This window comes from Bombus fervidus, chromosome 15 (genome assembly GCF_041682495.2).
Source record: "Bombus fervidus isolate BK054 chromosome 15, iyBomFerv1, whole genome shotgun sequence".
In the NCBI taxonomy this organism is placed as follows: domain Eukaryota; kingdom Metazoa; phylum Arthropoda; class Insecta; order Hymenoptera; family Apidae; genus Bombus; species Bombus fervidus.
The window spans coordinates 5145573-5173139 of NC_091531.1; the positions used below are offsets into that span (position 1 = coordinate 5145573).

A 27567-nucleotide genomic window follows, 5' to 3' on the forward strand; every position below is an offset into this window, starting at 1 on the left:
TAAACGGAACGTCGTCATTGTTTAACTGGTATCGATGAAACGCGAAGTTTTTCAATGAACCGCGAGATATCTATCAATCATTGGGAAGCGATAAAAATTTGATCGCCACGGCTCTGCCACGGTGAATAACGTTTAAACAAACGTGCACCACCGGAGCTTTGACGTTTCGATATCGGATCGAGATTCGCTTGTTTGAATTTTAATTCGCGGCCCGATAGAAACGTCACTCGAAAACCTCACCCAATCACGATTTTTGCAAGCGTTTCCTTCGCAGCATGTATTTTTCACATGAGTTTCCAGACATTTGGCCGATTTATCGTCTGAATCTTTCGTTCCAATCGCCATACCGTGCTACGATCAAAGTGATAGGAAGGAAAGCGAAGGAAAGGAATTTCACGGTGGGCCTTGAGAATACGGTTTGCGAAACGTCAAACGAGAAAATCGGAATTTTCATCGTGAATATTCATGAAATCTTCGCAGGCGACTTAATCGTCGAATGGCCGAGGCATCCTGCGCGGTACGTTCGTTGATGTGTCACTGAACACTCAACGATAAAGGCGACAGCACAAGTCTGGTACAACGCGGACGACGCAGTAGTACGAGTCAACCTTCTCTCCGACGTCAACGAAATTCCACGTTCTCGAGCGATTTAACTGCGTTTAACAAAGACCGCGGGTAGAAATACCTTTCGTCCTTTTAACCAGTTAATAAATTCGTGAATATTATCGCTTCAAATAAAAATAAGGATTCGATAGTTTCTTTCGAAGTCGACAACGTCCGAGCGAAACGTATACGTTTCTGGCTGCAACAAAATTATGTAACCTTTGGTATTTTATAAAAGTTCACTTATATTTAGGAGATTTATATCTTTAAATACGACTGATCGCTTTTATTTTTCATTGTGCCATATTACGATACTTCTTTGTAGACACTATATAACGTCGATATTAGAAAACCCATAAGAATGAACCTCCATATGTACAAAGGAAAAACTGCTGTCCTATACTTTTTATAATTTTATCATTTCCTATAACTTAATATATTTTCCAAGTAACGTAACGTATACGATCCACGACACTGTCTCTTATCTCTGCAATCAATCGCTTGTAAATTTCTGGACGTGTATACGGTGTCCCATAAACTACAATTCGGTTAATAAAATGGGACTCGGCTAATTTTCAAAGTGCACGACACTGTCTCTTATCTTTACAATCGCTTGTAAGTTTCTGGACGTATATACGGTGTCCCATAAATTACAATTCGGTTAATAAGATGGGATTTGACTAATTTTCAAAGTACACGACACTGTCTTATATCTTTACAATCGCTTGTAAGTTTATGGATGTGTATACCGTGTCCCATAAACTACTATTCGGTTAATAAAATGGAACTCGGCTAATTTTCAAAGTACACGACACTGTCTGATATCTTTACAATCGCTTATAAGTTTATGGGCATGTATACGGTGTCCCATAAACTACAATTTGATGAATAAATAGGGACTCGTCTAATTTTCAAAATACGTAACTTTCTGGACGTATATACAGTGTCCCATAAATTACAATTCGGTTAATAAGATGGGACGACTAATTTTCAAAGTGCACGACACTGTCTGATATCTTTACAATCGCTTGTAAGTTTATGGACGTGTATACGGTGTCCCATAAACTACAATTCGATGAATAAATAGGGACTCGTCTAATTTTCAAAATACGTAAGTTTCTGGACGTGTATACGGTGTTCCCTAAATTACAATTCGATGAATAAAATGGAACTCGTCTAATTTTCAAAGTACACGACACAGTCTTCTATCTACGCAATCGCTCGTAAATTTCTGCAAATCTATACGGATGCATGGGGTTAGGTGCGACAATTTTGTTAATAAAATCGAGCCACCGCTCGGATGTTTTGGGGCGTGAATGGATATATCGTTGGATGGCTAGCTAATGAGGATAGAAACAGTGACACGGGACATAATGATCGGCCAGTCGCCTCTAATTACTTCGTATGGCACTTTCCTCATAATTTCGTTTCCGTTAATGCCAGGCAAAGGGCGATGCATTATTCGGTTAATAGCAGCGGTATACGAATTTACGCTCGTATTATAATCCTACAGCTCGTTGATGTAATTATCGACTGCGGAACGGAGCGTCGTTTGATCTCGTTAACGCAACACGTCGTTTCATTTCCAAGGAACTACCATCAAGAACACCATCGTAATTCCCCGCCCTCGCCTACCTAGAAACGAGTCGATCCAATTCGTCGAAACGTTCGCATGTATCGTTTTATTTTTCGTTTCGCTTTTGTTTCTTTTTTTTTTTTGGAGGGGCCACGCAACCAAAACGAAAAAAAATAGAGAAATGAAAAAATACAAAAAAACAGGGAGATTTTTTAAACAGCGAACTCTACGGTCGCTCCGCATACGGAATAAAATGTAAATAGAGGTGGCAACGACAGGAACTGCCAGTTTTTTTCCGGGACGAGAAGAGAACCGAAAAAACGACTACTCTGTCTCCCCTCTCTCCATTTTTCTCCTGTTTTTTATTTATGTAGATTGCGAAGCGCTGGAAACTGCAGAGCTCGCGGACGCGCCGGGTCAAGGGTAAATCACTTTCGCTTCTCACCCTTGCCGAATTTTCAACGCGACGATTTCGAATAAATCCCTCGCCCCCTGTCGCGCCGAATTATCCGTCTACCTTGCCGCTCGTTCCGTAATTCCAACAAATCATTCGGTGGTGCAAAGAAAAAGAGAAAAAGCCAACGTCCATTCACTCCGTTCGAATGTATCGGAGAGAGAATACGCTGGGAAAAAATTCCCTCGTAAGAGATCGGACGAGAGAAAAAGAGAGGAAAAGGGAAATGTTTCAACGGATACACGGTATTCCGTGTCCCATTAAAATTCAGACGATGTCGCGGGAAAGTTAGTTAAGAAGCAGGAAACGAGGACGGAAGGATAGAGTGCGCGAAGAATTTGAATCCGGCTCGCTAGATTTTGCAAAGTTGGCGCAAGTTGCGCGCCGCCAAACAGAATTGCACCCGCCATGAAAACACACCATGTTCCATCGTAACTTCGTCGCACCGTGAAACACCCCGCTGTCCCCTTAATTTCCCGGATGGCGGAAGATTAATTAAACAAATCCCATTTTCAATTTTCTGTTCACCCGAAGTTCAACCCTCGGCTCTGTCCTGTTGTTTGTATTCGTTGACGCGCCACTTCCCTCGGCCAACGGGCCCCAAACTCGTTTCTTCGACCAAGGTTAAAGTGGTACACCCTGTAGATTGTGCAAAGTCGATAGGATCTCGTTCTTCTTTGATTCATCGAATGTACTTTTCTCAGGCATGGAATATTCTGACGAAGGAATATTTTGTTTTTATATTCGTACAATTTTCAAAACAGCACTGAAACAGGTGCACGTCAAGTTCTTCAATGTCCAGTCGTTGATCTCTGGGTTACTGACAGGTGAACGGACTGGCAAATTTATTTATTTATTTCTATATCCATCGACGCGACAAGTCAGCTAATGTAAAAAGAAACATACAAAATAAAAGACGATAATCTGCGCGGACAGACAAGCACAGTTACATATTTTCTGCAAATTCGTATTTTCCAGGTAAAATAAAGAAGTGGAACTTTTGCTATATCGTCTATAGTTTCTCACATTATGTACGTTCCATGGAATTTTATAATTTCAAATTCTCCACGGACCCATAAAAATCCACCGTCTAATCTGATCACTGGTAACTGACACTTGCCACATTCGCCTGTTAAAATATTATTTAGATCGTGGAAATTGAATTTTGAAAATATACCACACTTTGGTTACGGTACAGGCACGATGAACGCTCACGCTAATTTCCCTGCACGGCTGGGTCTTGATTAGTAGCCCAGTTCAACTCGACGTAAGCTAGAATTAGGCTAAGGGTTAGGCTGACTCAGATTCCAGCCACGACGTTAGGATCAAGTTAGGTTGTCAGGTCTGAGCTACAAGATTAAGACTTGCTTACAACGCCTATAATCAAGTCGATCTGCTTTAGATCGAAATCAGAATATCGAGGCTCGATTGGAATTTGCGCTACGGTAGAAGCCGAGTCTTTGCAACTCCTACACGTTAAATTACCTTAAGGCAGAACCTTACGTGTTAAATTGAAACTAGCGAATTAAGATTCGGGGTGGCATGTTAGGATAGAGTTAGCGTGTTAGGTCAAAGTATGACATTAAATTGGATGGGAAACCTGGGCCCTATTTACCTGGTCCGAGCTGAGTCCTTGAGTCTAAGCTACAGGCACGATCTGATGTCACGTCTAAGAGTTAGCGTGTTTGGCCTGAGTCAGATGATTTTAGATTTAAGACGCTACGTTCTGTTAGGCGCAGGCGTTAGCTGTTCAACGTGTCAGGTGAATTGTTATTTGAATTAGGATATCTACATATTCCTGGCGGAGATAAATGTGCGCGCCCGAAGGGCACGGTCGTGAAATTGCCACGTTGAATCCGTTCACCAAGATACCGTTAAGCGGTTCGGCATTACAGCGACACTCAATTGTCAGTTGCAACGTGAATTTGCACAGGTGTCAGGCGCAAGATATCATATCGAGCGAGACTCTGAATGGATGAAATTGCTGATGCAGGTACGCGTATATCGTGATGCGTCAGACCGATTCTCCACTACGTGAAATGAATTCGACTCTATTTCGCCGATAATCTATCGTCAAGACTATCACCTCCATCAGCTTATCCAGGTCTTTTCTATCGCATGTACGGACTGTCCCATTGCCCTGGTGCTGTACCAGAAAATCATTTATCGACCACGCTGAATAAAATTGCATCGTGCTAGTCGGTTCCATAGCTCGGTACAAGTGTTTATCGACGATCATTATCTTCCATGCTAAGGATATTTGTTGTTATTATCGTCGTTAACGAACAACGATTACAGCAACAGGCTCGTGAAACTAGGAGGCGCTGTACGTCGAAGCAGCGGCTGATAAAACGTGCAAGAGACTACTTTGGGGAAAAAGCAGGTGTTTTAATGCGGTGGTATTTTAGCGTTGCCAATGAGATTGCTTAATTTCATTTTATTGAAAATTATAGGACAAGTTTGGTAAAGGTACAACTTTACTTACGAGCAACGTCTCGACTAGAGCGTGACACAGGATTTTAATGAAACTTCGCGGATATGATACAGCGAGAAATATCCGACTCTTATCTTTCTCATCGGCGATTATCTACATTTTGGTGGAGGTGAAAACGAGTCTTAAAGTTGAGGTCGAGCACGTATATTTTCTGAATATCTTGGAAACTGTTAGAGATAGCGTAATGTCGTAGATGGACGAATCTCGTTGTTTTTGAACGAGGAATATGACCACTGTGTACACAGGTTTTTAAAAAGTCCGTTTGTCTAAATAATATAATAAAAATCGCCACTTGTTCGCTGATATTTCTCGTAAATATTTATCGATCTTCGTGGTACATTTGTTTGAATTTCAATTGCACACGTAAATTCTACTTCCGAACTTTACTTTTGAAAGGAGAAAACAGGTTACACTGATTTCCGAGAGGAGAACGATTCCCACGATATTTTATGTGATCCAGCTAATTATAGCTGCAAGCTACGTGTTTCCAATTACCGCAAGCTCGACTTCTCCACACTTTTTCTCGCTGTGTGCGGCAAGAACTCGGCACCTACGTAGCAATCGACGTGGAGCGCGATCGCCAGGCTCGTGAACGTTACAAAGACCGAAATCCGAAGAATCGAACTAACGAATGGTTTTAAAGAAGCGCCGAAGTGCGAGCTAGATAAGTCTGATTCATCATTTTACGGCTAAGACTTCAAGGACAGGATACAATTTATCAGACTTTGCCCCTTTCATCCCCGTGGAAACGGAGCGCTCGATCAACTCGATTAAATCATTTAACGTCGAAGAAGCTTTTTTTCTCGCAATCTTAGGCGACCGTACGATTCTTCTTCTTTTTTCTCTTTTTCTTCTTCCAATTGAAACTCGCTATGCTAACAGGTTTCCCGTCCCTCACGGCTCGAGGATCAAATATTCCGAGAGCAGCTTGAAATCGTCGCGAATAACGGTGTGATTTATGATCCGGCGAGCAATCATCGAGCGCTGCCGCGCTCAACTTCTCTCACGGACGAGAAAAAGACGAGAAAAGAAGCGTTCGATTTAAAGCAGGGACACGACGAAGACAAAACGAGGAGAAGAGTTACTTAATTACCTCGACTCGCTGCAGCGAAAAACTGCCATTAACGAACTGTTCCTCGGGCCAGCGATCGACGAGTCTCTCGGCTCATGCTTTTCGTCTGCACGGATTCTAGGATCTACCTTGAACCGAGCCGCGATCAAATCGTCACCATGTTACGACAAGGTAATCGCGCGAGCACCGTCAACAGGTTCCCTTTGCTGGTCGGACGCGATTTAAAGATTTTGAAAGTCGCTAGAGTTCGTCTTCTGACGACACCGGTCATCAACTACCATAAAGTTTGCTGCATAGATTTCTGAATGCGGCTAAAAGACTCGGTCAATCTCGGCCACGCGAGCAAACCTATCGAGCCGAGGTCCCAGAGGCATTTAAATCGCGGAAGGTTAATTAGGTAGAGTGGGTCGCGTTTAAAGATTGCGAAATAATTTCTCGAGGCTGCGTCGCGCGACGCAGCTTTTCATTAAACAGAAAGGCGGATCACGAGCCAATAACGAATAGCTATCCGCATTATCCAACGACAATACACCGGAACCATTGTTCCCAGCCGACGCGGCTGGTCGGTCCGGCTCAACGGTATTTTACGTAACGAACGTTTCAAACCTGTCCGACTGACGTTTCCACACGAAAAAAAATCTCCGCGAACAGCGTACTCTATCGATTCGAGTTTGTTCCAGCGTATCGTCCTCTGATCACCTCTGCAGCGACACACGAAACAGCCGGTTTCGCTGTTACGCGATACCGATAAGTTAGCTAACAAAGATCGACTCACCCTCGTTCTTGTTGTTCCCGATGAGAATCTCCGTGTCCTTGAAATCGGCTTCCCTGAGAAGATCCAGAGGATCTTTAGGCAGGAAGATCCCGTCGATGGTGGGCGCCGATGGGAAGCCTAGGATGCCCCAGTAGCTGTTCCACTGCTGGACAGAGATGGTCTTGGCGTCCACGGACCTCATGCAGGCCATCACCCTGGCAGGATTCTCCTGAAGCATGGTGGAGTTGCAGCCACAGTCGTCGACCAGTATCCTGGCCACTTCGTGCGCTTTCTCCCCGGTCATGTAGCTCCATGGAGCGTTTAAAGTGCCACTCTGGAGGATTCCTCGGCGGACCAGACCGCGAGTCACCGGAGAGATCAGGTGCAGAGACACGGAGCTGCCTCCGGCGGACTCGCCAAAGATGGTGATGAGGTCAGGATCGCCTCCGAAGGCCGCCGCGTTGTCCCTGAGCCATCTGAGCGCCAGAGCCTGATCCCACAGACCCATATTGCCAGGAGCCTCTTCGCTGTTGGTGAAATGCTTGTTCAAATAGAGAAACCCAAAAGCGCCAACTCTGTACTGCATGGAGGCGATGATGGCGTTGCTGGTGGCTGCCATGATGTCCGCGTCGTAGACGTCCAGGGTAGCGGTGCCGCTCATGAAACCACCCCCATAGATCCAGACCAGAAGCGGCAGGCCGTTTTTGTCCCCGTTGTTCGGCGGCTCCGAGCCCTTGTGTCTCAGTCGAAACTTCTGCGGCACCCAGATGTTCAAGTACAGACAATCCTCGGAGATGTTGGTGTTGGGGTTCCACATTTCCTCCCCTGGAAAGCCAGGGAAGTACTCGTACCTCTCCTGGTAGCAGCTGTTGGGCAGCACAGTGGCGTTCAGGATTCCGTGCCAGGGTTCTATGGGCAGCGGTTTCCTGAATCGAAGCGGCCCTATCGGAGGCTTGGCGAAGGGGATTCCATAGAATATGTGAACCTCCTTGTCCAGTATCATACGGGAGAATCCGCGAACCAGGCCGCTGGTGGTCTCCACCACCATGGGATCGTTGTGCACGTTGTTCCTCTGCGCGGACACGTTCGCCCTGACGGAACTCGAGCAGAAGAGAAGCAGCAGGAACACAAGGTTCGTCATCGTGGTTGGCTCCGCTGCAGAGAGTTTCGTGGAGCACACCTGCCGAGAGAGACTCAACAAGTTAGCGAGTGGGGGACCGGCCGTGGAGCCGGCTTTTGCGCGGAATCCTCTCCGTTCTCCTCCACTCTCTAACCACGCCGTCTCCCCGTGTCTCGCGCTACCTCTGTGCCTGTCTAATTCACCGTGACCTTTCCAAGCATACGCACCGATCAACTTGCACACGCACGCGCGTTCGATATCACCTTTTTCTTTTTTTTTTTTTTTCACCTTTTTTCCAGTCCCGGTCCAAATGTCTCTTCTTCTGGTCGCGCTCCTCCTACAAGTGGCAACGAAACACGCTCTACGCGGCTACTACCGTCGTCGATCACACTCTGGCGAAGCAGGAACCCTGTTGTGTGGCTGGCCGTGATGGCGCGAGTCGCCAAGGACACACGACTGCGTCGCGGAAAGACAAACAAAGGGATCGCGCGCAGATCGAGGCGGGCAGAGGGTAAATTTTCGCGCGGCGGCCGGCGAGCCGCGTTGCACGGGGTCGACTGATGGAGGCAGTAGAGGTGGCACAGAGTCGAGGTGCGCCGTTGGCTGGTAGTGGTGGCGGACGCGATCGTGGTGGTGGCACTGGTGGATGTGGTGGTGGTGGAGTGTTGGCGCACGCCTCGCTCCCGTACATAGCGATGGCCATTCGATTCTCTTCCCGGTAACTTCTCCGGCAATTTCATCCTTCAAACATCTCAGACCCCTTCGACGCGCCTACGTCTTCTAACCAACTTCAACAACTTCTTGATCGAATCTTTCCCTACGCTATCTCTAGGGTAGCACCAGCGTCTCAAAAAACCTCGATGATTTTATGATTTTCGCGGAGATCGAAGAGGATTGTGCACGATGGCCCGTAACGACTTGCTTCGGCGTTATACCCATCGCTAGGTGCATGCATAGGCAGGTCGATCCTTGAACGCTGTCCTTGTTCGTTTGTCTATCTACACGCCCTCGTAGTTTCAATCTCGTTCTTCCGTCCCATAATCAGCCAGCAATCCGAAGAAATCGCATCCCTTCGATCGGGTCGACTCGACGTGGTCCGTTAACGAACGATATCCGAAAATAGGAATTTCGCGGTGGAAATAAAAGAAAGTAAAATCAGGCGGCTCTCGCTTCGGCGTCTTCTTCGGTGTTCCTTCTCCGCTATGGGTGAATTAAAATTCAACAGACGACGAATGTGACAGGGCAGACGCAGAGCTGGGACTTGCAAACGTTTTCCAAAACGTTCCAAGCGTTCTTAAATTATTTCTCTTCTTGCGAACGTAATACACCGATAAAGAATCCTCGCAATAATTCACCGGAACCGCTAGAGACGAGAGCGGTAAATCTTCAGTTTCGCGGAGTACCTTTCAACGCGTTCTACATACTTTTGAAGCATTTCGAGGAAAAAAAGAAAAGAAAATAGAAGAAATTAATTGGCTGGCAAAGTTTCCCTTCCGCGACTGCCCGAAAAGCGACGTAAAAAGCCGGAACAAGGTGTCCTATCTGCGACCCTAGTTTTCACCCTTCGTGTAGGCAACCCAAACGATTCTATTTCGTCGCAATATGGTCGTCTTAATTCCGTCCTTCATCCTCCGCTGCCCTCGAGGGAAACAGCTCCAAGAAACTACCCTCGTCAGACCCATCAAACAGAAAGATCCTGTTAAAATAATTCCATCATTAGTATACAGATAACATCGGACAGAAACACACTGGTTTCTAAGAGAATCCAAATGAAATTCGACAAATAGAAAAAACAAAGGATATAAAACTCCACGATTTTTAATCGTCGTAGCGAATATCTGCAGGATGCGTTCTTTCGTGACATCCAAGCGCACCTTGCACGCGTTGGATTCTCGTTCGAAGGTTCAGTGACGTACAGTGACTCGCACGAGTATCCCTACACTTGCCATATTAAAGTTTCACGTGCAGGTTGCGCGTGTCGCGGGAAACATTTTCATATTTCAATAACGCTCTAATGAAACGCGACTGTCGCGAGATTAAATCGGGAAAGTTTCAATCCAATCTGAAAATGTACGTAAACGTCGCAAGATGTCTACAAATACGCAAACTTACATTTAATGAAAAATTAGTATACCGTACGAATGGTCACCACTGGCATTTAAAAAGCGTTGAAGACTCAAGAACGCAGTGGGTAGTCGCCAGTTTAAATACCTTTTTCTGATCTCCGCAAATTAATATACCTGTACTAAATATCTTGCGACTTAGGTACACGTTTTCAGAGTATGGTAAAAGTATTTCATCGATGAAACCATAACTGGGTTGGGATATAAAATGAAATTTCAAGACGTTTCTTACAAAGCGAGTAATATGTTCGTGAAAGATGTCGACGAACAGTCTGGCGAGCCACCGTAAGTTCAGTGAAACGTTTACATCGTGCGCCACAATCAGCCAAGACTTTTCAACTTCCTGTGGAAGAACAGCTTTCTGGTGCGAAAGCGTTACGTGACGACAGAAGACGGGATTCGCGCTTTACTCCCCAACTAAGTCGAGGCGTGGGATGCAAAGACAGCCGGAATGCGTGATGTTATTAGTAGGAAGACCGATCCGGACGCAGACTGCATACGTAACGACGCATCCACGATTGCAATCGCGATCTGCTGTCGATGTATGGGGCTCCGACTCCCCTATGAGTCAGACAATATCTCTGTTCCTTCTTGCGACCATCCTTGAAGTACCGTATTCCAGGAAAGTTCTACGAATCCCTGGAGATCTCGCCATCTATCCCTGTATAACAATTTTAGTTACGTTAATTGGGATATTAACAATTCGTTGCATTGAATTATAGCGTTGGATCCGAGGGGATTTCTTAGAAAATAGTAACAGAAATCGTTTGCTCCTGACCTAGTAGCCATGTGACCCCGGTAGCCTCAAGATCTGGTCAGCCATGTAAAACAGCCTCAATTAATTCGATTGACAATTACAATTCCTACGATTATACAAATTCCAACGAGTGTAAGTTGCTAACTCAAGTACGTGTAATCTGCATGCTCCGAGATCCGCTCACGTAATCCCCTGTAAGATAAAAATTTAGTCAGTTCGGCGGGGATAAATAATTACCAGACTGAAAATTTTCGCGTTTGTAGAAAACGCGAAAGTGGAAAATTGCATGAAATTCGCACAATGCGAAACGATATATAAAGCGCGCAAGGCATAACGCTTTTTACGGTGCTTGGCAATAAAGCAATATTCCAGCAAGATTTCTTTAATTACGTTGTGAAAGGCATAAGAATACGCGTAGAAATGCGCGCTCCACTAACTACAGTTCTTACGATTGTGCTACTAAATTAAGAGAAGTCTTTCAGGGAATAATGAAAAGGATCATCTGTGCTCCCACCTCCGATGCTTACAAAAGCCTGGCTCGAATCGATCAGCCGACAAAAAGGGCTCGTACAATTGATCCCGATCCTGTTTCAGGTTGTTCCATTAGTCGGTGCAAAAACATGCAAGTATCCTTGGAGAAAGAAATCCGCCCAACGACAGCATGGCGGACAATCCTGTACAACCGGCAAAGGAAGAAAGAAGCTTCCTAATGAAGCGTCGCAATTACGCCGTCGTTATCCATTTTCGAGTTCTCCATTTTCCAGCGCAACTCTTTTGTCCTAATCGCGGTACGCCTCCCTAAAAGGCTTCTTTGCGGAGGCCTGGCCGAGTTAATTCCTTCGTCCCAACAAGCAGATAGAATCCAGGCTCGCGTCTCTGGACCTGGGAATCGGAATCCGTTGTTTATTATGCTATCCTCCTCCTCTCCTCTCTCTTTCTCTCTCTCCCTTTCTCTCTCTCTCTCTACTCTTCGTGGTCTGCCTGTTTGCGCTCCGCAATGGACCAACGGCTGAAACACCGCAATTCGAGCTCGCCAGCCGGATAATAATAGCGATGTCACTCTTTGGGCTGTGCACAGCGGAACATCGTTTGACGAAAGCAAAGACAGAAATGCTTCACAGCCCTGAAAATTACAATTTTCGGTTAGCTTATCGCAGAAAGACTTTTGCAGCAACGGGAGACTACCGTATCGAATGGAAAACTGCTTACGCGGATTTTCCATCTAACGCAAATATTTGACGGCGCGACGCAGGATTCGAGTGGAGTTTGCACGCTGCCTTACGATTCCTGCGCGCCAAGCAACAGTCTAATCCTCCAGACTATCAAGATCGATGATTTACAGTATTTGACATACAGCGTTTTGCAGCGTTTTATAACGTCGTTATAGCAGGTATTTATTAGTTGCAACGATGTGTCGGATACAGAGTGTTAACAAATTATGCGTGATATTTCGCTTGCAAAATGTAGTTTACGTCTCTGAATATCACGATCTTCCTCTCTATGACTCGTACGACGTAAGCTGCAGCCCATGTGTGCAGCCCCGCTGCTCAGGCTAACCTCCTTTCGTTCGTGTAAAGAGGTTTGCTGGTGTGCAGGGGTATTTCGTCCGATTTTTAAATGTCAATAACTAAAAAACAAAGCCGAAAACGCAATTCTTTTATTCTTGACTTTCGCCGCATTTCGGCTTCAGGAATCATCCCTTAAATTTCCCGACACCTGTAGCTGAACGTTTAAATCGAAATCGTGATCCGTGGGACGGAATTATAACGATACTTGGCGTACGTATACTGCAATTGGCGAGTATTTCAAAAGTTGAAAAGAAAATATCCGAAGGGATGCGTAAAGGGGAAGCAACGAAGAGAATAACACGGTGGAGGGAAATCTTGTTAAAACCTGAACTAACGTCTATTCTATTTTGCCATGTTGACTCGAAACTACAGTCGAACTGGGTTCGCGAATAATATGCAAAAAGGGTCAAAGTTTGGGAATTGGACAAAGTTGGAAAAGATGAAGGTAACAGAAAATACGTGCGGATGATCCAAAATGGAAAATAAACTTCTATCGACTATGACGGAAACTAGTTTACGAACGTGCTACCTTGCCAACGACGTTGCAACTAGGTGTCATTGATTAAAGAATCCAAGTTTTCTTCCGCGTCGTTGCCCTTAAATCGTTGATTGGTGTGGACAGGTATCTACGAAGTTGTATATCAAAGACCAAGCTCACTGTGCGAATCTGACGTCCCGAGACGGGATGTGCCAGAGGTGACACACACTCTCGCCCTCTAAAAACTCAGTAGATATTTCATGCAGAAGAATGCGGAGCTGGAGTCTAAATGGCTAATTAAGGAGGAGATGAAAGCCATTAAGGATGAAGCCAGCTAGAGGCAACAAGAGCGAGAAACACTGGAAAATATTTCGCCAGCGTGAAGAGCTAAGAGGATTAAGCCGCAGACTCTGCGTAAATCTAGGGTCTTGAGTCACCCGAATCTCGTCGCGTTTCTTTCCTCCATCAAAGCTGCTCATTGTTCTGACGTGAATCCGTACCACCAGAAAATATACTTTCATGACGTTACACCTGCACATCGATTCCACGGCAGCGATTTTCAGATCAGTTTACCGTCACATGTCCACAAGAACATTTCAAGTATGAATTTTTCAAGTATGAACCTCATCGTTTAGTCAGGACCGCTGACTTTCTTTCCTTTGGATCATCCAATAAAAAAATGGCAACAGCCGAAAGAACGGTAGCTTTCCAGCCATGAATGTTCTGTGTCGAAACATTTTAACCTGTTAAGTGCGGAATTTAGTTTCAAAAATCCCTTACAGGGTGCGTAAGTAAAATCGAGCAACGACGAGTATACACGTCGAACGCAGAGCAGATACTCCTATTCTAAACTTTACGAAAAATGTAAAGCAAATTTCTATTCGATAAAAAAATTAACGAAATAATAAAATTTATAAAGGAGAAAAATCAAAGAAAACAAATTCAAGAAATTTGGTTGATTTCAGTGCTGGTATTTCTCAATGCAGGGTGCCGCACAAAGTGGCACTTCGCGGGTCGAGCACCAGTGACGTGACTGCATTTTTTCAGCAGATGGCACATCTTCCAAGTGGATTTGCTTTTGACGGTCTGGTATAAAGCTTTACAAAATTATATCCGGTATAAAACACAAAACAATTCGAGGAATAGCCGATATACGCGGCAAAGAGAATAATCAAATAATCAAACTTTTTTTTATGAAATACGTGACAGGTTCAGTGGAAGTATAAAAGAAACATACCACCAAATGTCATTTACATTACTTTTCACTAAAATTTTCAGCTTTTATAGTAAATGGTAATTTATTTCAAACGACGAGTATACGCGTCAACCGCACCGAGGTAAACCTACGGATTGACGTGTATACGCGTCGAACGCAGTTAACTTAGCTTAGTAGCTCTCGCGTGTACTGGTTTACGCGTACGTATCAGATGAACATGAAAAGAGGCTGATGTATATCTATGCGACAACGTTAACTCGCGAACCGGCACATAAAAATATTTTACGACCATATCTTCTCGATTATTACGTATCCAGAAGCGTGCCGGTATTCAGAACGTTACGAGCGATATATATCTTGATTTGAGCAGGTCGACGAGGCTATTTTTCAGACTGGCGGACCGATGTTCGACGAAAGCCAGACAGAGTGACCCTTCGTTGGCCGAGGCTAAAGAGAAAAAACGACAGTGGGGAAATGGGCCGCTGAAGCGGAAAGAAGGAGCAGGTACGACGACACCTTTTACCCGGACCGGCTAATAAAATGCTCAGCTTCGAATCCATGGCGTCCACAGACGGACCAGTCGATTAATCCTAGCGAAACTTCCGGACTCTCGGTCGACCGTGTAATCGGCCTAACTCAATGGATTACGCTTCGAGACTTTGACTTCTTGAGATCGAGTCTCCTCTACCAAAAAGAAAGATACTTAGAGGTCTCTCTATCGCTTGTCTTTTTACTCCCACGCTAATTTCTGTCGTGTCTTTATCGTGACAAGTACGCTGCTAGCGATCGTGGCGTTTATTTACTGCAAGTTTTTCTTCTCCACTCCGGACTCTCGCTGGTGAAAATCTACGCTGTCCGACTTGTTCTTTTTGCGAGAAACAAAACTTGCCAGGGTCCTGATAATATTATTGTCCCTTTAACATGCAAGTGTTTAAACGGTGCGTTATTTAAAGCATACTCTTTATCGAGGCGAAAATATGATGGCGTATTTATTTTGGTCGTGTCGCTTCAAATCTTATCAACTGCGCGTCTGGAGCCCGCAGCTACAGCGTATTGGCCCATCATCTTTAAAAAATTACATTTTACGTGCTCGTCGTGTCGAATTTTTCATTCTTCCCGATAGTAAACATTTTTTCTAGCTCGTTTATTTCTCAGTACGACATTGTGAAAGTAATATCATCTTGTTCTAGGTTTCCACAACTTTCATTTCCTTTCGTTCAAAGTTTCAAAGACGTGGTTTAATACGAACGATACGTATCCGCCAGTGTATTTTCTAATCGTTACGCTTCTGACGTTTGGTTCTGCGATAGCGACGAGACGACTCTGCCGAGGATGAGCCATCGAGAACTCAGCGAACATTCATGTTGGATTATAGCGAGCGAGAAGGGATTCTAAGAATACACGTGGAGATTTGGCTCGCTTCGAGCCACGTGCAGTGAAATTGACCTGCACGTGTGCCGACCGAGTGCGTGGTGTACGTGTGTGCGTGTACACGTTTAAGGGCGCTGTAAATCTGACAAAACGAGACAGTCGTTTTTCCATTTTGTTATTGCATATCCAACCGCCTCTATCCGACACTCCTACGATTCCTATAGAAACAATCGGTTTAACGACACGATCTTGATTAGATTCGGATCAGGTTGGATTTTCCTATAAAAAAGAAAAAGGAACAAAGAAATTCAATTTTCTGCGAGATATTTTCACGTGTTTCGGCAAGATAGGAAGAAAAGTAGCGGTGAACTGTGAGGTAGGTTCAGGTTGCGATAGGTTGCATAGAGTTCTCGGTGATCCTCATCAGTTGCGGAACGAAGCTGAAACGCAACCTGCACTAGGTCGGTCGGAGGTTACCAGCAGGTGGCAGGTTCGCCGCGTATCGATTTCTTACGAATCCAGCCGGGCTTGGACCCGCTATAGAACTGCTCTCGAGTACGAACTCGGCCCTGAAGCGAGCCTCTCGACCTATCTCGAACTTCGTGCAACGCCCGATCGTCCCCTAGCTGAGCCTTTCCCACGGGGAACATTAGAATACAGAAGGCTGGCAATAATCTTGACGAATCTATGGCCTCGCACGCTTTCATCTTCCAAATAACGCAAGAATCTCATAGAAGTAGCTTTTCGCATGCCATAGTTGGCAAACTTCTGAACGATTAACGTCGCGAGCGTTTGCTAATCTCGCTTAATCGAAGCTCTTAATCTCGTTTTTGTACGTTAATCACGTTCCTAAACTAATCTCGTTGATCCGATAAGGATAATTCGGCGGAGATCGATTTGCTAGCTGGCGAAACCTACGAAAGTCCCACGTGGAATTTCCACCGGTTCTCGTTCCCTTTGCTTTCTGATCGAGCACGACGTCGTGCTTTCTGATGGTCTGATTTGGTTTAGGTGTCCGAGCAATTCGCGGCCAGCAGTTTTCGCCTACGTTTACTGGAAAACTTCTTACAGCGTGCTCAGACATCGACTATTCACCTGACTTTTGAATATTTCGCACCTGCGGAAGCGTCAGAGCCCCTAAGTCTATGCAACGTTCAAGGCAATCCCGACAGCGACGCCGTTGAGCGATCGAGCGTGCAGAAGTATCGAAATTAAAATTCACAGAAGTATCGTTTTAACGTCGTTTAACTGCGAGTCGGATCTCGACAAGTCGAATAACTTGTAGCGTGATTGCGACGATAAAATATCGAACATTTGCCTCGTAATTCTTTGGAAGGTTAAACGCAAAGGGCGTGGAAGGAGGCGTAGCAACGAAGAAAAGGGACGCTTAACGTTACGATAAATACACAAGGCATTAAGGTAAGTTAAAGTTATTCGAGTCGACCTAAGCGATTTATCTCGCAATTCGCTAAATTTTTATGAATAATTTTTTACGCGATTCGTGTTCGAAAGCGGTTTATTTAAGTTCAAGATGGAATTTTATAGCATCGAAGCTCGAGTGACTCAGCCTGTCTTACTCTGTCGTACTAGCTCGATTCAAAAAGTGAGACTCTCTAGTCCATAGCTTCCAGTAGCGAGTATCCTTGCTACAATGTACACTCAACGACTTCATAAACTCACCTATCCGTTCGTACGTCTTCTCCGTCGGGTCCACAGGTTGATAAAGTGTCCTCGTCTTACAGGACACTCTGTCGATACATTAGCACGTTTCAGGACAAAAAGAAGAAAGGCGGGTTCAAAAGACGTGCATCGCTTATAAATCACATCGTTACATCGGCTGTTTATCGTCGACTCTTTCATTTTCTAAGCTGTCATTCCCCTCTCAGTTACAGTATCACGCCAAAATAATTTACTTATAATTCTCAATAAAAATTGATTGTAAAAAGTCTGCCAAATGAAAAAAAAAAAAAATTCCCCTCTCTAAACGGACCTACCAAGTCAAGAGTCTTCTAGCTGTGTGTGTCCGTGTGTCAAATTACGATATCGTGAAAACATCTTTGGTAGAGGGTTAACCACGAATTTATTTTTCGCGGTCGAATGGCAATGCTATTTTAAACGTCTTTAAGGATTAAACGCGATGTGGCTGTTATTCACGGTTCGCCTGTCTAATAAAGCCTTCGGTCTGTGTGGTGCGTCGGTATAAAACGCTACTGACAAACGTGTACAGGACTGTTGATCGAGGCTGACCGCCTGGAAATAAACCGCGACCGATTTACAGGTCATTCTTTGCGTCACCAGACGACGCCAGGTGACTTTATTCGTCGTTGTTAATCTCACGCTTCTCCGTTGACTTTGCTCATTAGCGGCCTGGCTATCGCGCCAGTGCCAAAGGTCCTAAACGTGGGTTCGTCGTTTGTTCATTCTCTTAGATCGACCACTAACATAAACGACGTATTTCGCCTTTCAGCGAAAAAGACACGTGCGTGGATGCAACACGGATTTACGAATCACGCGTCGAATTGAAACGGCAGTTTATTCGACGAAAAAATATCGTCCAATTTTTCGCACAGTTTTTCCCGGAAACGTTGAAACTGGTTATTTAACCAGTCAGCTGTTGCAAGCTCTTTGAAAAGTGTTTACCTAAAATGTATCGCGTTCTTCACGCTACATACAGTTTTTTCGTAACAATTAATTATATTCTTTATTCGAAATTTATCGAAATACTCGAAACATCTTCAAACTTACGAATATGTTCTAGTTTTCACTGAAATTGCAATTTGAACAGCAGATCGTACTATTACTTTATACGCACGACGAGTATACTCGTCACGATACAAAGTACCACCATTCCTTCACGACGAGTATACTCGTCACGATACAAAGTACCGCCATTCCTTCACGACGAGTATACTCGTCAAAGGCAGTTAACCGGTTAACAGACTTTGAAAGAATTCAGTTCTAAACGTAGGAGTCTCTCCCTCAGGTATAATCCGCTCTCAAGCGTACTGATTATCTCGCGTTAAGCTAGATGATACGTTTGACGTTTTTGCGTTTCATCGGTGACCCCATACACGGCAGGGCTTTAAGTGGGCGGGATTAAATTTCATTTAGCTGCCTCCTCACAATGGCCACTTTAATCCGGCCCGATGACGTCGCGAATCGCTGCTGTTCGCACCTGACCGCAATTTTTTCCCCTCTGCTTCGCGTCGATCCTGTCCCGATACTCCAAATTTGCAGTTTCATTTAAATCCCATTGAAAATGTCTATGCTGATACCCAGAGGTATGGAATCTCTGATCGCGCGAAACGAGGCGAACGTTGAATTTTCGAGATCGAGAGGCTTTTTTTCGTCCCGTTTCGACGAGGCGCGGCGAAAACGCGCACGATCGCGAAAATTGAAAACGCAGACAAAAGTTAGATTCCGGGTAAAGACGCGGCATGAATTTGTCAGGGGGAGAACGGATTATCGATACGATCGCGGACTCGAGCCACGTTCGACCTAACGGGGCATCGTTACCGGCTACATAACGTGTCCATCTAGCCAGTATGAGACTGTACACGTGGAATTTTAACGACTGAACGAGCTTCGGCCGGGGACGTGATTTTAATAACGCCGACCAATCAGTTAAAATCGTAAAAAGGAAAAAAAGAGAAAAAAAGAAAATACGCGCGCTTATACGTATAGAAAATCCGTTTCGACGAATTTCAATTATTCTTCCGCTGTTTAATTACTGGAGATTTCACGATGGAATACCAACCATCTCGCATGATGGAATTCGTTCTCGAATATATCGCATGAAAGGTAAAATATATCGCGTAAAAGCGAAACGGAAAGCTTTGGTAGAAACGCCGAGGCCTCGAACACGAGGCTTCAAAGGATCGACCACCAGGGGACGAAACGTCGAGCCGGTGCTCCACGATCTTCTTAACTCCACTCTCCTAATACATGATGCTTTTGAAAAGTTTGCTTTTTTTAGAAGAGTTTTTTTTAAGCGCGCACTTGACACCGTTCCCTCTTATAAGCCTTATTCATGTTCTCCCTCGGTTCACGTCCGTCTCTTTCTCGCTCTTCTAACCGAGGCTGTTCCTAACATCGCATTAAAGGAGGATATATCGTTGCCCAGCGTCAATTCCTCGCCACGGAATCTCCTTTCCTTCCGATCTCTACGTACCGATTAACACCGACTAACCTACATTGCCTGGAACTCGACAAACTTTCGAAAAATATCGGCGTAACGTTCGATATAGCAAAAACCAGGATGCTAAAATTTATGAACGAGGGCGAGTGCGTAAATGTACATTCTCGCTCTATAGTTTGGGACGGACTATTCATCTCCGCTGAAACAAACTTTTTTTCCTAAAATAAAAAAAAAAATGAAATATTACAATTACAAGTTACTAAGTACGCGTGATAATTAATCGCAATTTCGTTAACGTAAAACGATAATGTTACGAGTAAAACACTTGTGCGCTTAAGCAGGTGATTATCTCTTTTAAAATCCTACTACGCGATCTAACCAGTTAGCTGTTGCGACCTCTTTCAAAAGCGAGTACCTAAAACGTGTCGCGAAAAGTAAGCGACGACGAGTATACTCGTCGAACACACTACATGCGGTTGTTAAAATATAGAATCAAGTTGTAACGACTGTTGTATTTCTTCATTTTATTACTCCGATTTACCGCGATTAGTCAATTGCGATTTGAACAGCAGATTATAAATGTAAATCAAACGCATGACGAGTATATTCGTTGTAACAGAAAGTATTGCGTAAAAAGTAGTTAGAATTTGCTGTATAAATTGCAGTATACTCATCACGAACGAATGACAATATTTTGTATTACGACGAGTATACTCGTCATGCGTAAAAGATAGTTACAATTAGCTATATAAATTGCAATTTAATAATTGCAATAAATTGCAGTATACTCGTCATGAACAAACGACAATATTTTCCGTTACGACGAGTATACTCGTCAAGAGCAACTAACTGGTTAAAATCCGCAAACTTCTCAACGACCATGTGTGAATACGTCTCCGTATTCCATGAAACTACGCATATCGTAACAAAATATTCGAAAGAAAAAGGTGAATAAATAGCTGTTGTCTCGAGGACGAGAACGCGTCTCGATTCGATCGAAGCGGAGGAATCTTGGTCTTAAACGGAGGGGCGTGACGCTCGTAAAACGCGCGTGGTTGATCGACGGGTCACGTTGACCGCAATGATCGTGTACCAAGAGGATAACGATTGGTCGGTTCGGTCGGGAGGATAAACAAGTGACTTCCGCTGGCAATTGCATGACAGTACATTTGTAAAGTAACTCCGATGATTACCAGCAGAAGCGGCCCGCCCGCATCTTGTTACAGGATGCAATTCACGCGGACGCTCTCTCGTTCCCGATCGTATATAAATCGTCGGCTCGGATCTATTTCACGGGAAACCTGTCCCACGTGGTGTTGGTCATAGGCCAGCGACGACGAATCCGAGCCATCGAGCGGTTCGACGGGAATTAAAGTTCAAGGACGAACGCCAGCCTCGGCCCCAGCCGCTATTCCCATGTCGCCGTCGTTTCTACCAACGCCTGTCAAACGATGTAATTGAAAGCAGCCATCGTTCTGCAGCCTGCTAGAAACATCCACTGACCTTCCTCATCCTAGAAATTCTCCGCGTTTCTTCTTTGCCCACGCTGTTTGTATCGCGGACCGACAGCTTCCGCTTCTTCTGAGAAGTTTTCATTTCGAAAACACGCGGCTGATCGCCGACAAGGTCGTCAAATTCCACGATCAGAGATTCTACTATTTTACGACGATTCAAGAGATTTAATCATCTAGAACGAGCCACGATGAACGATCCTTGATAGGCTGATCCTAGGCACCAGAAGAACACCACTCGAGCACGGTAATTAGAATCTCGAAAATGTTTAAAATCGTTGGTTCGCTCGTACTCTCCAGATTGTTGATCCGGTATCGGTTTTGGCTTGGTAAAAGTTATCCCGGTATGCAGATATCTTCTTAAACTGCCGCAACTCTCGAAACTTTCTCGCTATGAAGCTGGTATTACGAGATCGATTTCCCGGGCAACGAAGTCATGACATATGTATGTAATCGAAAAGTTGAAAGATGTAACAAGTTTTCTAAAAATAGTTGAAATTTCCTAGCAGTCGGAAAAATATAGTCACTGAGACAGGAAATATTTTGGAAACTCAAGAGGATAAAATTTAAAGACCGCGAGTTCAGCTGCGAAACCAACTGAGAAGACAATTTCACTATGACTAGCAGATCGATCGATTTTCGACGTACTAAATTTTACAACAGCTTTGCTGTACAGAATACAACGCATTACTTAGCACCGCATTCTTTCTCTGTAGTTCTGGAATATAAAGAAAACGCGAGCTGGTGATTCAGCCCTTGACGTAACTAGTGACGTGCTCGATTCTATGGGCTGCCTGTCCAGGACTCATTTTCCATTTCTTCAACGTTATAGCGCTCTCTCCCACTACGCTTTCGCCTATTTACTCTGTCCCAGTTTCCGCTGCGGGCTGCGTAGGCTCGCGATCCTAATTGCGCCGCGACGACCAGCCTCTCGCGACGTGCTCGCGTGTTAACGACATCGCGACGACGACCGGTCTCGTAAATTCCCAACGCGTTTCCAACCGTTTAACCGTCCCACCACGCCCTTCGAAATCGTGTTTCCGACATACAGAGTTGCCTAAGTCGGCGATGAACTTCAATTTTATGCTCTCAACTGCATCACGAATCGTTCATCCGCATCGAAAAATGTAAAAAGAAGTAAGAGCTCTCTACGTTAGCGATGAACTTCGATTTTATGCTTCCAACTATATCACGGACCATTCGTTCGTAAAAAAATATGTAAAAAAGGAATAGCTTCCTCAGTCAATGATGAACTTAAATTTTATGTTTTGAACTACGTCACGGGTCATTCGTTTACAACGACAAATGTGAAAAAACAATAGTTTCTTAAGTCAGTGATGAACTCAAATTTTATGCTTCGAACTATATCACAGGTCATTTACGAAATTCACAACGAAAAGTGTAAAAAAGGAATAGTTTCCTAAGTTAGTGATGAGCTTAATTCTGTTTTGAACTACATTACGGTTCATTCGTTCACAATGAAAAATACAAAGAGAAAGAAATAGTTGCCTAAGTTAGCGATAAACTCAAATTTTATGCTTCCAACTGTATCGCGGTTCGTTCGTTCATAATGAAAAATACAAAGAGAAAGAAACAGTTGCCTAAGTTAGCGATGAACTCAAATTTTATGCTTCGAAATGTATCACGGTTCGTTCATCCACAATGAAAAATACAAAGAGAAAGAAAGAGTTGCCTAAGTTAGCGATGAACTCAAACTTTATGCTTCGAGCTGTATTACGGATCATTCGTTCGTAAAAAGATATGTAAAAAAGGAACAGCTTCCTAAGTTAGCGATGAACTCAAATTTTATGCTTCCAACTGTATCACGGTTCATTCGTTCACAATGAAAAATACAAAGAGAAAGAAAGAGTTGCCTAAGTTAGCGATGAACTCAAATTTTATGTTTCGAGCCGGATCATTCGCAAAGATAATTGAAAATGTAAAATTTCATGCAAAACAAATATTATTTTATCAATAGAAATAAATTTATCGAATGGATCATTTATTCGTAGTGAAACGACGATGGAAAGTCTAAGTTTGTCAAATAACGTTCAAAGGCGTTCACGAAACGGCAAAATTTATTAAATTAACTTCTCAAACGACTAAAATTCACTCAATTCCGACACTCGTTGTTTCAATCGCTAGTAGTTTGGAAACTAATGAAATGAATTTAATCATTAAACTGCTACAGACACTGTATCTTTTATCTTCCGTATTCATTATGGACGAGTCAACCGCGATACACGTCCCAAGTGTCAAAGTGTAAATTAGCCTTGAGGCTATAATCACTATCGCCATGTGTGTACTACCACGGTTATCGCGAATGCGTGTTTCAACGACCTGATTGTCGGAATATTTTAACAAATATTTCAACAATCGGATACAATCTGATATAAAAATGTTGATTCTTACGAATGTACGCGTTTCATAGCCAAAGATATCCAAAAGGCTCGGAAGGTATCCCCATTAGAACGATTAATTCCTCGTTCATCTTTCGTTTCGCTGGAAAATCTTACTCCCGTGGATTCCCTCGAGGATCCTTCCGATTTATTTCCAGAGCAGCATCTTCTTTTCTAATCTCTCCGATGCGCTACTTCGGCACGCTGCTCGTCCCTTACCGCGTTTTATTACTTTTACGCTCGCGTACTGTTTACAGTGTCAAGGATCGGGGCTCTGGATCGGCTAGAGCAACCAGGATAATGCCATTTATTATCGAGAAATTTATGTCCCGCCGTAGGCGAGCCTCCTCCCTTCCGACTCTCCTGGGCCCGGTGCGAAACTTTCCCGTAGGTTTTCTACCACCCTCCTTTTCACTATTTTTAATTAAAATCCTCTACGCCATACTCTTCAACCTTCCATCTTCTATTATGGTTAATTATAACGCGAGATGTCTCCCCTTGTTGTAGAATCAACTCTATGGTATCCTACGCTTTTCTAACAATTTACAATTAACTCTATCTTGATTATACAAAAGCAAATTATAGAAAACACTGTTGCGAATGATTGGTAAATAGCCAACGATTAGTCACGGTAGGATAGAAATTGACGGATGAAAAATATTCCGAGATCAGCGGATTTCGAACTGAGGATCTTAAATCTGCAGACAGGCACTCCATTCGTGTGCCCGGTGTACTTTGAGCAAGGTTCTTCTGTTTTATCCTTATTCCCTTTACGTGAGTTCCATACGGTGGATATAAAGAATATTTCTACGTTCTTGCGTGGTCCAATAAAAGCTGCTTTCACAGAAGTAATGGTCCCAACATCCAGGAGAAATAGAAAATCCAGTGACTTCGAGGTGAGGAAAAAGAGAAAGAGAAAGACAGCGCAGTGGTTTTCTCAGTATAGGAGTTTCATCCTCGTCAGGATGAAAATCTGGACGATGCTGAAGGCTGATCTAGCGGATCGGAGGCTACCGCCAGGTGGTAGGAAATTAACATCGGAGGAAAGGATGGCTGTATCGAGACAAGTCCCGGCTAATAAATGCCAGCGCCTCGGGCTACACGTGCAAGCCGCGTTATCAAGATCCTCCAATTATTGGAATTGACGTAGCCTGAGATAACAGGCCCCGGCCTCTGTTCTGGCCGGTGTTGCAAAAGAATGGCTGACGTTAACAGTCAGCTACCAGACCTGCATATCCGGCTATCGACGTTCAATTCGAAGCCACGCTGACGATATTACCAACAATGGGAACGTTCTAGATCCTCGGATCGGTGACCCTGAAAAATCTGGAACACTCGAGGACTCCGATTACACCCTCCAGGGCTTCTTTTTACCAGGAAAATTAGGATTTTAATATATTTTCAGGGGGCAGCAAACGGTCGACGAGGGTTGTACAACAAAATGGAAATAAAAAGTAGAGGTAAAGAGTGGTAGACGGTAAAAGGGTTAAATAAGGCAGCCATTCATTTCATTTGAAATTAGCTTGAAATATGTTATCATAATATATTATATATTATGTTCTTTTAAGTTCCGGGATAAAAAATATGTTTATCGTTATGAATATGCGGTGTTAACAAGGAGATGGCAATGGAACCGCGAAATCTCGAACGAGTTGGCTGCATGTGCGTTCGACGCTGTGGATCGATGGCGAAACAGTGCCAAAGGGATTTTACCTTTGCTCTCGGAAAATGAATCGAGAAATTATGTTCTTCCTGCGGCAGTTTCTTACGTTTTGCATGCTTTCACTTGACAAATCGTAAGGACATGCAACAGTGTGCCATAATAAATAAAAATGGAGAACTTATCAAAGTAAATCACAGAAGAGTGAATATTCTAAACAGACATAATACTATTGTAGTATGAAGAAAATTTATAAAGTAAAACATAAAAAGGAACGTATTAATTTATCGAAAACAAAGGATTGCGCACTGAGATCCTTTTGGGGCTGTTTTAACATCAACCTAAAGCGTCATACACACACACATACAGCCAGCTTATTCGAGATTTCACAGTTCTTGCTATCTCGTACGTATTTGTTGAAATTTCCCCTTTAATTAAGGGTGAATATTTAATATATATGTATATGTATATGTACCCCATAAAGAATCTGACCCAACCAGAAGTTACTTTTGGATAAATTAAAGTAGAACTTGGGTGGGGTTGGATTTGCTGTACCGCAGGGGTGCAGGGGGAGAGGATCTGCCCCACCCACGCTTTTACATCATTACATGTATACCTTGAGAGTACAAAAATATCGTATGTGTAATTTTAAAGCAACCTTTTCTCCCAATATCTCGAAAGCTAAAATAGTCCGCCTATTATGTCCCTAGGAAAAGTTGTGGAAAATGACCAACTTATTTCAACATATTTCGAAGTGTTTGAGATGGGAGTATTGGTACTGCGAAAGATCATTATGAAATTAGCAAAATATTCAACCCTCGTCGTTTCAATTCCTACGTCATTTAAGACGTTAGACTATAATGTTTCCTTCTAACATTATGCGACAATAATCTCATTAATTTCACATAACAGAATATTTTTTACCCATATAACGTATGTCTTTCTTTCACAGTCATCGTTTTCATCAATTTCGACGTTATCTCCTATAACAATGATTTTACGAAACAGATTGAGATTTCGAACGAGCATCTGGCAATGTCTTGTCTAACACATCGTATTTTTTGTTTCAATAGGATTTCGATTAGAAGAGAGTCGAGATTATTCGCGCAATTATGACAATTCACCGTACCATTCCCATGCACTGCAACGCTACCGAATTACTTTATTAATTTATTATTACCTTGATTCCTTTTGACGTATCGCGGTATTTCACTAGAACGATTTCAACGAATATGTCTTCTACGTATAATTACGAAAGCAGGAGGACTGCTAATGCTTATGAACGACAAAGTACGCGCTGAGAAATTTAAAAGCAGATAAAACGAAGCTGACAAATCGCTTGGAAATTATGAGACTTGTTACGAACGTTAGAGTCTGAATGGAGCTCGGTATGTGCAATATCGTAATAAAAATCTGAGCAATTATATCGATAATTTCACGATGTCTGGAAAATTTGAAGGATTGCAATGCAGGTCGACGTCGTTAGCGGGTTGAGCGGCAATGTCGAGGCACACGCGATGGAGAAGTGGCGCAAAAATGGAAGCTCAGGGAGCGGCGCGTCCAATCGATTCAGGGGAAACACGTGAGCCATCCTGGAGGAAACGCTTCGCTGGAGTAGAACGACCTGTGAATACTAACGTGATCCGTTCGTGGGCTTCGATCGTTCTTACTTTATTAATATGCCGTCGATCGAAATAATAAAACGAACCTCAAAAATATCCTTGAAAACTGTAGCTCGTTTGGAATTACAACTGATAAGAAACTGGAAAATCTCATCGCGAAATCGACGTTTAAGCTGCCGTCGGAATTTGTTATTTTTCCATCGATATCGTCCGTTTGATTGGATAAAAACCAGCTCGTTTAGAATGAAAATTGTTAGAGAAATAAAAAAACTAGAAATCTTGTTAAGGATTCTAAGGAAGTTTAAGACAGCGTAGTGAGTATCCATCTTAATTCGCTGGAAATTGCTTGTTTGATTTATTAAAAAACGTCTAAAATACTTCGCCACTCTCGTTTAAAGTGAAAATTGTCGTAGAAGTATGTCATTAAAATATTATCGAAGGATCGAAGCAAGAGTCAATGTGGAACGTATAATAAATTCAGAAAATTCGAAATAGTCCAACTTTCAACAAAAATACCCAAAATACTCTGGCGTTTCCCTTAAAATGAAAATTGTCATAGAAATAAGAAATAGTAATATTATTGAAGAATCAAAGTACGAGTGAAAGTGTAATTGTCTAATTTATTCGAAAAATTCGAAACAGTCGAACTTT

The 27567-nt window shown here is 43.5% G+C and overlaps 1 protein-coding gene across 1 annotated transcript in view; it reads right to left on the minus strand.

Moving 5' to 3' along the window:
• The window catches only part of Ache-2 (acetylcholinesterase 2), a 162068-nt gene extending 153707 nt beyond the window's left edge, over window positions 1-8361 (minus strand). The window contains exon 1 of the mRNA XM_072018701.1: window positions 6975-8361. Coding sequence (XP_071874802.1) covers window positions 6975-8094 — 1120 coding nt within the window. The 5' untranslated portion in view covers window positions 8095-8361. The remainder of the gene's footprint in view (window positions 1-6974) is intronic.
• Window positions 8362-27567: the final 19206 nt, after the last annotated feature.